The sequence below is a fragment of the Podarcis liolepis genome (assembly GCF_965112155.1).
Source record: "Podarcis liolepis genome assembly, chromosome: 16".
NCBI lineage: Eukaryota > Metazoa > Chordata > Lepidosauria > Squamata > Lacertidae > Podarcis > Podarcis liolepis.
The window spans coordinates 28979787-28993687 of NC_139567.1; the positions used below are offsets into that span (position 1 = coordinate 28979787).

Here is a 13901-nt window from a genome sequence, read left to right on the forward strand (position 1 = left end):
TAAAGTCTGGGTTTTTTTGTTTTGGAGCATTCCAGACTTTCCTTCACTTCCTTGAGGAATTGTTAGGTATTCTCTATTTACATATCTTATGTCCTTTTTAAAAAAAGATTCGCAATTCAAGTTACTTGGTGTATTTTGCCTGCTCCATTTCCCCTCTCCTTCCCTGCTCCGTTTCCCTGTCCCCAAGCACAACATAACACCCACCTGCTGACTGATTCCCTGCACAGAGCATCCTGCAACAGGAGCCTCCAAGTAGCGAATGTATAAGCGGAATGAGATAAACACCATCTCTCTCAATCGGCTCACCAATACTTTCTATTGAAACACTAAATTTCAGCAGAATAGCAGAAAGCCCCTGTTTTCTACCTCACTAAGGATAACCAGGGCATATAAGTCTCATTGTAACTCCCAAAACATAACAAAGAAGTAAGCTGTCTATTTGCCCCCCCTGTGATAGAAACATGCAGCCCTCATTTCCCAAGGGAGTTCTGTAATTGAGGAATCTAAGCCATCGTTTTATTTCATTTCTTTATTTCATAGACTTTATACAGTGCCTGATTGCGCAAAACCTCAAAGCAGTTTACATTCTCCTTTCCCTTCCTCCCTCACAACAAACACTCTGTGAAGTGAGTGGGGCTGAGAGACTTCAGAGAAGTGTGACTAGCCCAAGGTCACCCAGCAGCTGCATGTGGAGGAGCGGGGAATCAAACCTGGTTCACCAGATTACAAGTCTACCAGGGGCGCCGACTTATAAAAAATATTGGGGGAGCCCACGAAAGCTCATGAATAATAAATAAGCTCATGAATATGCAGATAAAGTGGCGCCGCCTCCTTGTGAGTGAATAGGGGAGAGCGTAATGCGCCTATTAATCAGCTCCGAAGGAAATTGGGTGGAGCTTTTACTCGGGAGGGAGGGCAGGAGGCATGCAGCCCGACCCTGTGCATTTTGGGCTGGGGAAGGGGCGGCGGTGGCGCTCTGCTGGAGGGGCGCCCGAGATTATTGGGAGGGCGGAGCCCCCCCAAACGAATTTTTGAGGGGGCTCGGGCCCCCTCAGGCCCCATGGAGTCGGTGCCTATGAAGTCTACCGCTCTTAACTACTACACCACACTGGCTTGCCCCTGCTTCGTTTCCCAAAATATTCTGTTGCAAACACTGCAAGACTTGAACTGTCTGGCAAGTCTCTTTTGCAACGCCTGAGAGTCCTTGAAATGCTACTTTCAGGATGGGGTGGGTGCTTATGTGTTCTGACAGTCACCTGCTGCTGCTGCTTTGGAATAATTTGCCAGGAAGGCCCCCTGCCTCAGCTCAAGCTGCTCCTCAGATCTCTGCCCTGAATTCAGGCTCAAGGAGCTTGGCCCAGGTGGGGCTGTAGGGGTGTACCACCGAGGTGGGCCTCTTCTGCTTGTCCACCATCTGCCTCCGTTCAACGGCCCAAGCCACCAGGCCACCACAGACGTTGTAGATCTTGGGCGACGCCATGCAGGTCTTCCCAGCCTCCTTGGAGAAGTAGCTGCCCACGAGCTGAGCTGCCATGGACGACCGATAACCCACTGTGCAGTAGCAAATGATGGGCTTGCTGGGACCCTCCTCCTCCCGCCCTGGAAGAGACAGAGATGTGTGTGAGAGAAAAGTGATTAGAGTAAAAGTCTGCATAATTGGACCGGAGAAAACTCACATCATCCTGACTCTCTTCTGAGCTGATTGATGGGTGTGCTGCTCACAAGCAGAACTTAGCAGCTCTTATCAGGATGACCGAGTTATTACAACCTGGTTAATTAGACGTCACAAGAAACTAGCTTTGTAGGAAAAACACAGGGAAACAGCACGGCTGGTTAAAAGCCTTCAAACATTCCACGTGCACTTCCTTCACGCTTTAAACTTTTCACCTTTTCGCCCACCTTCAGGCTGACTCTCCACACACACACACACACACACACACACACACACACACACATATATTATGGGGTCTGCCATAAAGCCTTAGGCCTTGCAGACCCCAGACCCATTCATTCTGCGTCCATAGAGAGAAAGGGCTGGTTTCGTCTTGTTGCGAAAAGAAAATTGCAAAACATCAGAACAGCTATAAATAAGAAAATATGTGTATAAACGAGAAGGCTGGAAGGAAGCATCGTGGATTGTCATTGATCTTGAAAACTGCTGTTCCGAAACGTAATACATTTTTAATTTCATTTTTTTATTGAGAGTATTTCAGTTGAACATAATAAAGTTTTTTAAAAAAAAGCTTAGAGAGAACAGAAGAAAAGAAGTATATCATACACTATTTATCCTATATAGTGTTTTTTCCCCTTTTCTTTCCTATTATGTTTTATTGTAATTTTATTGGTGTTAGCTACCCTGATCCCGGTTCTGGCCAGGGAGGTTGGGTTATAAATAAAAAAAATATTAATATTATTATATCTTACATCATTTATTTAGAAGCATTAGTGCCTTCATGATTTGTGTGGAGACGTTAACCAGGTTCTCCCGCCTGATGGATGAGATGGTCCCACCACAGAACCCCTGCCAGAGTCCTGCTGGCAAGACTGTGAGGATCTCACCGCATGAGGAGTTGGCTATACCTGGCGCAAGCCGTGTCTTGAAAAACTCCAGCAAGGCATCTGCTTCGGGAGGAACCAAAATGGCACCCGGCAAGTGGCTGACGTCAAACTCAGCTGAAGTCCGAGTGTCCTGAGGCAACAAGAAGAAGAGAGCAAAATGTTTGGTGTTTAATGATTGGTGGAAATTGGCTTCCTAGTTCTGCCCGCTGGAGCTGCCCAAGCCTTATGAGGGACAGTTGAGGGAGTTGGGTATGTTTAGCCTGGAGGAGACTGAGCCTTGATTTGACAGGCATCTTCAAATTCCCAAAGAGCTGTCGCATGGAAGATGGAGCAAGCTTGTTTTCTGCCGCTCCGGAGGCAGGAGATCCAAACCAGTGGATTCAAATGACAGGAAAGAAGATTCCGACTCAACATTAGAAAGAACTTTGAGACAGGAAGAGCCGGTGCTTTTTTTCTTAAAAATAAATGTTTAGGGGTGCTCTCATTTTCCTACTCATATTGAAATACTTCCCCTCAATGGGGCCGAACTTAGATTCATGAAATGTTTAGGGGTATGCATACCCCTGTGTCCCCACAGAAAAAAGCACTGATAAGAGCCATTCAACAGTGGAACAGATGACCTTGGAAGGTGGTGGACTCTCCTTCTTTGGAGGGTTTTAAGCAGAGGTTGGATGGCCATCTGTCAGGGATTTTTGAGCTGTGATTACAGCATTGCAAGGGGTTGGACTAGATGCCCCTTAGGAGTCCCTTCCGACTCTACAAGTCTGTGATTCAGAGGCATTCATACAATGGAGCTTTTGTGAGCTCCGCAGCATCACCTGCTGCTCCCTTCCCTACTCCCAACCCTCAGTACAACTGGTGGCCAGATCAGCCAAACCTCTAATCAAGGCTCTGCTGTTCTATGCAGGAATCCCTATGATCTTACTGCTGCTCCTGCTGCCTAATGACAGAGGAAGAGTCGAGAAATTGCAGCTTGTGTCCTCGGCTGGTTATAAATAAGCATCTTCTATGCACACCCTCTTTCCATGGCCTGTTTGCAAGTGAAACTCTCTGCAAATTTTGCCTGACCTTTGCAGGAGAGAATCTCTGAAGGTTTCTGGGTGAATTCTGTGTTAAGTAATTCTTGGACCAAAGCAAAAGGCTGCATTCTAGCAGGGCAGAACCAGGAAGAAAAGTATTCTGGGTTAGCGATAATCTGGAATAAAGACCGCCTTGCTTCCATTTGCACCAGGGTTACCTGAGGTTAGAATTCCCATTCCTTGGTAAGCCTCCTCAGAAGTAAGCCCCACTTTGTTTGATAGGGTTACTCTTTTCAAAAGGGTTCTCCCACTTCCATACGACAGACACATTCTACTGTTCTGGCAAGCAAGTGAAAGCAAATCCTTTTTCACTTGAATGTGCTGCATGCATTCTCTCACACCAGAAGCCTACCGATTTATTCTCAGACAGATTGGGGGGGGATGGATGATGCTTACACTCCCCACACAATAAAACCAATAGAGATCCAGTGCGGTATCGGACTAGGCCAGGGAGACCGGCGTTCGAATCCCCACTCAGCCATGAAGCTTTCTGGCTGACCAGTCACTCTCTCAGCCTAACCAACCTCACATGGTTGTTGTGCAGATTAAATGAGGAGGGACAGAACCAGGTACGCACCACCCAGTGCTGCTTGAGGAGAAAAGGTGGGGCAGAAATGCAGTAAAATGAATGAATGAATCCCAAGCAATATACTTGTCCTTACAAAAGATAGACACAGTGACTCCTCAACAGCTCCTGAAAAATACTTCATTGCAAAGGAACAAGAGCAGAGGTCCCCTTAAAGTTTGGAAGCAGGTTCTGTTATTGGAAGGAGGGTAAAAGGAAATAGATAATACCGCATTCACAGCAGAGTGTGCTAAGCAGTAAACCGGACTGTTGTGACTGAACGTTTATGACCAGAGTTGAAAGTGAGAGCTGTTCTACAGAGGAATGGACTCCCTTGGAAGAAGTTGGACACTTATTCATTGGAGGTTTTAAGAGAGAGGTTGGATGGCCATGCGTCGGGCATTCTTTAACTGTGACTCCTGCACGCAGGGCCGGACTAGATGACTCTTGGGGGAGTCCCTCCCAACTCTACAATTATCCGAGTCTCTGTGAGCTGAAGGGATGCCAAAGTTTGTGGATCATCCCCATACGGTTCACGATGATGAAATCCGAAGAAGGGGCCCTCTGGAGAGCTCCCAAGGGAGCAGCTGTCCAAACTGGGCAAATGAGTGAAGACTCAGGAAAGCTGCTGCAAAGAGATGTAAACTGAGTAAAAAAAGAAGAACAATTAATCTAGATTTGACTAATCCAGAAAGAGATATTGGGGTGTGATGGATATAGTTTATTGACAGCATGAATGCAGGGAGGGTGGAACAGTTGTGGAACAGGTTCAGTAGAGGGAAACCCAAATGTTTAAGGGGATAGAGCGACTCTCCTATGAGGAAAGGTAGCAGCGTTTGGGAGGTTTTTGCCTAGAGAAAAGCAAGTGGCGACATGATAGAAGGGCAGTGCATTGTTAACCTGTGGAACTCCCTCCCTCATGAGGCAGTGATGGCCACCAACCTGGATGGCTCTAAAGGAGAATTAGACAAATTATTCATGGAGAAGAGGGCTATTCATGGCTACCAGGCACAAATTTGCAAAATGAGCCACAATGTCAGTCCTGTCTCGTGCCTGAAAGCACCCTCAGGGTATTTGTTTTGGAGACTGGCACTAACAACTTCCATAGGGACCAGACTGACACAACCGCACACACTTGTGTTGCCAGGGGTTGGAAAAGAGCCCGCTGTACAAAACCGACTTGCAAATCGAGCAGCGTTTATTTCAAGCAGTGGAGGCTTTAAATATCTGTGGTGCGGTTGTGTCAGTATGACCTGCAGGAGAGCAAAGAGACGCTTCTGTTGGCTGGGCCCAGCTGGGAGACTGGTTGGCTGCAAGGGCTGATTCTAAAGAGAGACGCTGCCCTCTCTGGCAACCTGAGCCCTGGAATTGTACCTGGCCTGAGTCAAACGGAGAAGGGGGCCTCCTTGGCCTCCTTTCTGGGCTCCCCAGTGCTGATCTCCGTTCTGGCACACAATGGGTGCCTCCCTCTGGGGCCAAGCCCAGTCCTAAGGTAGAAGGCAAGGCAGCTGTAGGTCAGCCCCAGGGACCATATAGGTCAAAAGGACATTTTTGGGCCCCATCAAGCTCTTTGGAATGCTGGGACACCATGGTGGGTTGATTGTGAGAATGTGGTTGGTTCCAAAGATTGGCTTTTTCCTCTCTCTTTTTAAAAAGCGCATAACCCCAGTGTTGGATCCCCAACAGGCAGGCTAACCACATGCTTAGGGCTCCAGTAAAGCATCAGCACCAAAAACAAATGAATTTGACATTTGATATTTAAAAAAACAAACCATACAAGCAATCTATCATGGGAAAAATCAGAACATCCCCTGTTCTCTATTTGTTACTTGTCCCCTCCCCCAAACTAGAGGGGTGTCCTACAAACGTGGACACATCAGGGGAGAGACTGTTGGAGTCATCCAGGAGCACTTGACCTGCCTCCTGCCTCCCCTCAGCCTGGGACCCCTTATAAGGCAAAAATGCTGCTTCATTATTCTTGTCTTCTTTTCACATTTTTGTAGGGAATGTTCTTGGCCTTCATTCCGATTTGCTTGTGGGGAGGTTACATGTGACAATGCGCATCTGTCCTGCATTCATCCCGATTCCATTGTGGGCTCTTTATATGCCTTTCTTGTTAATCACCAATTCATTCCAAGCTTTTTATGGCATTTCCCTGTCACTTTGGGCACCCCCAAGACTGCCAAGATTTTGTGGGAGGGATCTGAGCACCTACCGGAAATTCAGGCAATCTGTTGCCATGGTGCAACAAATCCACTTTATTTTTTTTTTTTTTTTTTTTTAAAAATTTTTATTGGGTTTTCACTTTTTATATAGACAAACCAACACACATAACACGAAGACAATTACAAACAAAACAACAAACATATATAATTCCCAAAAATCTTATTTTCTGACCCTGGTCCTTGACTTCCCCCCACCCCCTCCCTTGCATCCCTATTCCCAAATTTGTATCAGCAAATTGGCATTTCTTCCGTCTTAATATTAGTCCTTTTATAAAAAACAAAAATAAAATTTTCCCTAAGTTGGACCCCAGTTCTCTTCCCTCGATTTCTCATTTTTTCTTAGATAATTTTCTTATTACTAAACCCCCTGGTCTTGAGTGTTGTATAGATTTAATGCTTCCCTCCCTCCCATCCCCGCTGTGCGTCCTTTCCCAAGACATGTCTGAAATAACAGTTTTTAGCCTGGGTTCCGCACATCCGAGGCTCTCAAATCCTTTCCAGTCCCTCTCCGCCGGTTTTGTTGGTAGTCCTTTTTGTCTGTCATCGAGTCTCGAAAGATTTCTTTAACAATCAGTCCAATCAGTCCATAGTCTCTTCCCATATTTAGAGGCAACTGCTGAGAAATCTCCAGTAGGTCAGAATCTTGATGATAGTCAAAGTTAAAGTCTATGTGTAGGCCCCAATTGTACTTCTTTGTTTCTATTTCCTGAATTCCATAAACTCCCAGGGCCTCCACTTTCGTCTTCTGTATCTTTCGTAGACTTACACTGGATTTACTCCAATAGTCTCCTTGCTTGTGTTCTCCAGATGCCGGCTTCTGGTTAGTATTTTCCCAGATAGCTTGTTCTCTTTCTTGTTTTGTCTTCTCCTCTTCTTTGTTTATTATTTCAAATTCAGCTGTGGGTACTTTCTCACTCAGGTCATCATCACATTCAGCAGAACTACTTGTTTCCAAATCCAAGGTCATCAACTGTTTACTCATAGCTGTAGTCTGCTCCTGTAATGTTCCCACCAGTGAAAACATCCTTTCGATTTCTCTCAGTATCTTTCCACCCACAGCCATTGTAATTCCACAGAATTCCCCCTAGAGGGAATCTGGTTGCTGAGTGATCTTTCCTCCAACAATCCTCTGTCCTGTTATTGTTTCTTTGTTTCCCACAATTTTAGTTCAATTGTAACTCCTTTTAATCCGGAGAGGTCTTAAGTAACAATTTTTCAGTGTTAACAGTCCATTTGACAGCTTTGACAGCTGTCAAACTCTGCTCCTCTGTACAGGCTCCAAAACAGATCGCTCCCGGGCCCGGGGGGGAGGGTTATTTGCCAAAAAACAAAGGCTCCTTCAACACTCCAATCTCCTAGTCAAATTTACTTTTCTAAATCTTGGAAATTACTGTCTTTTTGAAACTCACCCTTTACAGGGTGGGCGCTCCAGCTTAGCTCTTGTTTCGTTGCTCTGGATTGTCTGCAAGGGGGGGGGGGTGGGGACTTCCTTTTAGCACACCCCCCGGTCGTCTCAAATTCAAAAGGTAAAAATTTTAAAGTTCAGTTCCAAATTACTCACGGGTTCCTTTTTTCAGTCCAAATTTCAAGGAAGGAAGTCAGCGCTCTCCAGTTATGGCTCGCGGCTTCGCTCAGTGGCGGTAGCGATCGACTCTCAGTGCCGCGCCGTCCCCCGTATCCCCTCCGTAGCCTTTAAAAAGGCTCATTGCGAATCAGGGGGGGCGCTTAAGGCACCCGCCGAGTCCTCAGTCCGCAGGCTTCCGCGCCTGCGGTTTTTAAGGGTCCCCGTGTCGCCGGCACGGCTAAGACCCATCCACCGCTGAGCCGATTCCCTCCGGAGCTCGGAGGGAATCCGCCATTTCCAGATCGCGCCAACCCGGAAGTCCCCAAATCCACTTTAAAAGACAAACCCCCCTGGCTGTTTGCAGTTTGGGAAGTGATGGGAAATGTGCTGGGAAAGTGGGGGTGGGGTGGGTTGAGCAAAATGTTTACTAGGGAGACGTGTCAACACTGCAACCAAACATCATTTCATTCCTCCAGATAAGCTTTGGGCAAGCGGATTCAGTTCAGTCAACAGGATGACAGAGCAGGTTAATTTCCCAGAATGCTCCTGAATTCCTCCCCTTCAAAGTAAATGAACACAGTACACAGCAGCAGCAAAATGGAGCCAGGTGGAATAACGGGGTCAACAGTAAAATGTTACAGGAGATTGCCAGGGCTTCCCCCGTTTCTGGTGCAGCAGACCTAAAGTCCAGGCCTAGCTCCAAATGGTTTTCTTGCCTGAAGTGGAAAAGCACACAGTTGCTGGGAATCACAGCAGGAGCTCAGGGTCAGGACTGCTGCTGTTGAACTCAGGATCTGCTTGCTTGTGGGCTTTCCTTTAGGGCATTTGGTTGACCAATGTGAGAACAGGATGCTGGACTAAGTGAGCCCTCTTTTGCCCTGAACCAGATACAAATCTCTTCTAATGTTCTTAGCAGCCAATGTCACACTCACACCTATCAAGGAGAATTGTACCCAAAGTTGGCTACATCATTTTGACCAGAAAGTTCCACAATCACCTTGACCTGGGAGTAAAAACACAATGATTATAAATTAAAAAGTAACAGGGTAGCTGCCCTTTCAAGACGACACCCTAAATTAGCTGCCTCATTCAAATTAATAATGGTCAGATACTGAACAGCTCAGTGTGGTGCTGATATTGCCATAGTTGCAGGTTTGATCCCTTTGTGGGACAACTGTTTATTCCTTCATTGCAAAGGGTCGGGCCAGATGATCCTTCCAACTCTACAATTATATGATTCTATTATTCTCTTCCATGTTCAGCTAAGCTAGTTTTAGAGAACAGATGCAACTTTTGGGTCCATCTTTGTCCTGCATATTTTATCCTTTATGAAAGCAAAAATTGGCCTGGCTTGGGTGGCCTGGAATAGAAAACGCTGCCGTTTATTTTGGCCCAGCGAAGGGCCAAAGCATCCTGCCGGGGGCTGTCCCCTGAAGTCCCACGTGGGAAAGTGAGCTTGTGGGTTTGTCTGGTGGGCTGCCCCCACCTCCTTTTAGCCGGAGGAAGAGGCTGTGTTTACTGGGGAGGGATGGCATTCTTTGCTTTGTGAAGATGATAGTTTCTCAACTGCTAAAACCACTTTGTGTAAAGAGATACCCTCTCCCGCCATGTTAACAAAAGCTAAGAATAAGTCAGCAGGAGGAGCCTTTCTAAAACTCATTTCTTAAACGCTTTCTTGGAATGGGGAAGATTATAGGATGCCGCTTAAAACAGTTACATGATATCTCCTCATGCAAAAATAGCAAAACCATTTCTAAAAAGGACACGTTGAGGCTGTTGTATAAATGGCAGTTTTTAAAAATAACATACCCAAGGAATGTCCAGTGAAATCCTGATTGTTTGACTCTGTGGGTTACACCACAGAGGTTGTTTTATCCTCCTGATGCAGGGGGGAGAATCTGGGTCAGTAGGCAACTCAGATTTTGGCTATCAACAGAGGCCCTTTCTGTGGCACTTTCTCACCTTGAAATGCAGTGAGAAGCAGCCATGGGTGTCCTGACCCCTTTGTGGAGCAGAGGGTCTTGCAACCAAGCCTCATTCAAACAGACCCACAGAGGAGGAGGAGAGCCTGGCAATATCTCTCGGGCTCATGAATGAAGGCCCACAATAGGAAACGTGACTGGGATGAAAATGAAACTCTTTAATGGGGTCCGGAGGCTCTGCAATCCGAAGCATTTGTATATCTGAAGCGAGTCAAAGAAGAAAAGGGTTGCTGGGAATGCTCTCAGACCCTCCAAGTGTCCCTATTCTCCAGGGAGGCCACTGATTCCAGATTTGATCCTGGAATGTCCCACTTTTCCTTAGGATATCCCTATTTTCACTGGAGAACTGTTGGAGGGTATGGTGCTATCAGACCCTGGAGCTGTCTGAAGGCAATCCTGTATAATGTTTTATGTTTTATTATGCTGTTATATATATTGGAAGCTGCCGAGAATGGCTGGGGCAACCCAGTAATAAGTGTGGGGTATAAATAGTAAAATTATCATTGTGGAATGGGACGTCCCTATTTTCATGAGAGAAATGTTGGAGAGTATGTGCTCTGGGAGGCCTGGCATCAACATATTGGGGGTGGCCAGTGCCACAGGGATCCCCAAGGCTGTCCCCATCCCACTTCAAACACCCTTGTGCCTTGAAAAGCATTCCTTTGGGAAGAAGCTGGGTGCTGCTGCTCCTGCAATCCCAGACCTGCTTTGGGACTCAGTTAGCCGTCCTCCTGGTTAAACAGGCACAGGACTGGGCTGCATCCATTTCTAAATTTGTGGCCCAGATTTTGTAGAAACCTCCCTCTCATTAGATGAGGAACCATTGATGAGAAATACACTTTTTTTGGTTGGGTGTTTCCCAATCAGCTGTGAATCTACCTGGTGGTGCTATCACATAACCCACATTTAAGCAAAATATCCAGTGCTTTACTGAATATAAGATAATTGTACCCACAGCAACACCCCCCCAACAACAGTCCACTAGGACAGGAAATCAAAAGGCAATATTTGTAAAGATTTATCCTTGTCAGAACCATACCTTCTACTCATCACTGCAATTTTATCTAGATGCTTCCAAGCTGACCCCTTTCATATCTTTCCTAGTCTTTAAGCCAGACAGGTCATATTTCCCAAATTCTCCCTTTGCAAAAACATACAAAATTTTAATCTCTCTAACCTTCTCTTAATCATCAGAGATTCTGAGAGTACAGTGGTACCTCGGGTTACATACACTTCAGCTTACATACGCTTCAGGTTACAGACTCTACTAACCCAGCAATATTACCTCGGGTTAAGAACTTTGCTTCAGGATGAGAACAGAAATCATGCAGCGGTGGCGCGGCGGCAGCAGGAGGCCCCATTAGCTAAAGTAGTGCTTCAGGTTAAGAACAGTTTCAGGTTAAGAACGGACCTCCGGAACGAATTAAGTACGTAACCAGAGGTACCACTGTACATCAGTCCCTTTATGGATACAGTTGGCCCTGAAGCCTTCAATTCATTTTAGCTGACTACCTGTTCCTGGCAACTGACCACTCTGCCTCCGACTGTGGAGGCAGAACATGGGCACCTTGGCTGGTAGCCATCAATAGCCCTCTTCTCCATGAATTTGCCTAATCATCTTTTTAAAGCCATTTAGGTTGGTGGTCTCCTGCAGAAGAGAGTTCTGCAGTTTAACTATTCCTGCCAGCAAGAAGTTGCTACTTACAAGAATGATCAGCTCCTCTGGTTTTTCCTTCATCCACTGCTGAAGGGTTTCTGTGGTGACCACCTCCACACCTGGGAACTGCCCCTTTACCCATTTTATCACCAGGGACCTCTTTTCTGATAGGTCCCTGATGCCTGCAGCCTCAATTTCTTTTAATAGCTGGTCTGCCATCACCAGGACCTGGAGCTCTGAAGGAAACGTGGAAAGCGGGTGCCAGCAGGAGACTTTTGACTGGGTGGCTCCAGAATAGTTAAGAGATCACGTGGAATTTATGGGACCAGCCTTGGCAAATATAGCAACACAAGCTTTTCACAGCATTGGGGGCATTTTGCGGGGGAATTCAAAAGGTGGCCCAAACAAGTCTGATATTTTTTAGCAAATATGCCAGTAAAATATGATAGTTTGGGGTGTCTGAACTTTGTTCCCTACTGCTGTGCCCTCAAATTCAGACCTTTCCCCTCCCCCTTGGCAGACACAGCCTGAAACTTAGGTGAGGTGAAACATTAAATGCAAAGGGAGGAGGCACCAATGATAAAACTTTAACTTTGCTTTCCGGTATCAAAATCCCTGTGCCCTTTGAACACTTCAGAACCAGAGATGGGAGCCACGAGGCGGGGAAAGCAGGATCCAAATCACGAGGCAGAATAAATAAAACCTCTGCAAAGGAAAGTGAGATCTGAGCACAAGAACTTTTCCAAGTGTGGAGGCAGAGCATAGCTACTGACAGCCTTTATCCATGAATTTGTTTAATCCTATTTTGAAGTCATCTAGGTTGATGGCCATCACTGCCTCCTGTGGGAGTGAGTTCCACAGTTTAACTTTGAGCTGCACGACATACTCTCCAACATTCCTCAGCAGAATTACTTTCTTTAACCTGTCCTGAATCTTCCAAAGACCAGCTTCATTGGATGTCCACTTTGCTATCATCCGCTCATTAACCCACCCTTCCTCCAAGCAGCTCAGGATAATCCACATGGTCCTCTTCCCCATTTTATCCTCACAACAACCTTGTGAGGATGGCAAGGCTGAGAGAGGGTGTGTGACCGAATGTCACCCAGGGAGCTTCATGACTGAGTGGTGATTTGAAGCTGGGCTTCCAAAACTCCTGACAAAAAACTCTTCCTACAGGGATTAGTGTGAACAGCATTGCAATGGGGACCACCTGTTTATGGAGCACTCATCCTGATTTGTTTGCATTGTGGCATCTGCTTGGCCCCTGTGAGAACTTAATGCTGGACTAGATGGGCTAGTGGTCTGATTCAGCAGGCTGTTCTTATGACCCAGAATTAGGATCCCTGCTTGAGAGCTCTACAGAGCCTTGCAAATAGAAGCATTTCAGTTGCTGGCAGCTGTGTGGAGCAGGCTTGTGGCATTGGACCTAACCCTGACTTTAGCAGAGAGTTAAGCCTGCCTGACTACTGAATCACAGATGTATGATCTCCCTTCTTTATTTTTGACTGGGTTGGGCCTTCAAAGAGAGGACTGTCCTCATTGCTGGAAGGCATCTGGCCACCCTGTTATCCTCACCATAATAGGCACCTGGAACTCCCTGCCACAAGGTACTACAATGATCACTGGCATGAGAAGGATGTTGTTGTTTTAAAAATCTGGACTCCTACTGGACTACTGTTATTCTTCTTTCAGAGGCCTTAGCATGTGGGACACAGACCAGCCAACTAGAAACATATTTTACCCCTTCTGTGCCCCCCACCCTTATTATTTTTTTCTGGTGCCACCACTGTTGACAATTCATGGAGCAGGGGAGGCATTTTCCTGGCACTGTTACAGGTGCTGCATAACGCCCTGCTCTGCATTTGTAAGAAATCATTCTGTTAGTGTTGCAGCACCTTTGCACTTTGGAACTCCCTGCCTATTGAAATCAAGCAGGTGCCTTCACTGTACTCTTTCCGCCTACTAAAAACATTTTTCCTTTAGGCAAGCCTGTCCAGATAGCGAGAATGCTGACGTGCTTTCGGTTCATTGCTGTTTTTTAATATTTTTTATGTTGTAATTGTTTTTTACTAAGAATCTTACTTTTTTGTAAACTGCTTTGAGGTTTTTTAAAAAATAAATAAATAAAAGTAGCACATTAATTTTATGGAATAAACAAATACATGCATATTCCATGGAACAAGCAACAGCCATAGCCACAGCCTGCCCCGCCCCTAATTCGACCCTCCCTTTGGGACCTTCGCCAGGCCCAGAGCATACCCGTTGCCCCG

The 13901-nt window shown here is 46.2% G+C and overlaps 1 protein-coding gene across 2 annotated transcripts; it reads right to left on the reverse strand.

The window, feature by feature from the left end:
• Window positions 1–1084: 1084 nt before the first annotated feature.
• LOC310695302 (tRNA uridine(34) hydroxylase-like) lies at window positions 1085–13645 on the reverse strand. 2 transcript variants are annotated; one of them, XM_083479482.1, is made up of 5 exons: window positions 13416–13645; window positions 12554–12686; window positions 4301–4395; window positions 2581–2689; window positions 1085–1599 (listed from the first exon to the last, which is right to left on the reverse strand). In XM_083479482.1, the coding sequence occupies exons 3-5, from the start codon at window positions 4346–4348 to the stop codon at window positions 1319–1321; spliced, it is 438 nt and encodes a 145-aa protein (XP_083335608.1). In that variant the 5' UTR covers window positions 4349–4395; window positions 12554–12686; window positions 13416–13645; the 3' UTR covers window positions 1085–1318. The 2 variants fall into 2 exon arrangements, with proteins under 2 accessions (XP_083335608.1, XP_083335607.1); XM_083479481.1 differs by lacking the exons at window positions 4301–4395; window positions 12554–12686; window positions 13416–13645 and adding an exon at window positions 11680–12248.
• Window positions 13646–13901: the final 256 nt, after the last annotated feature.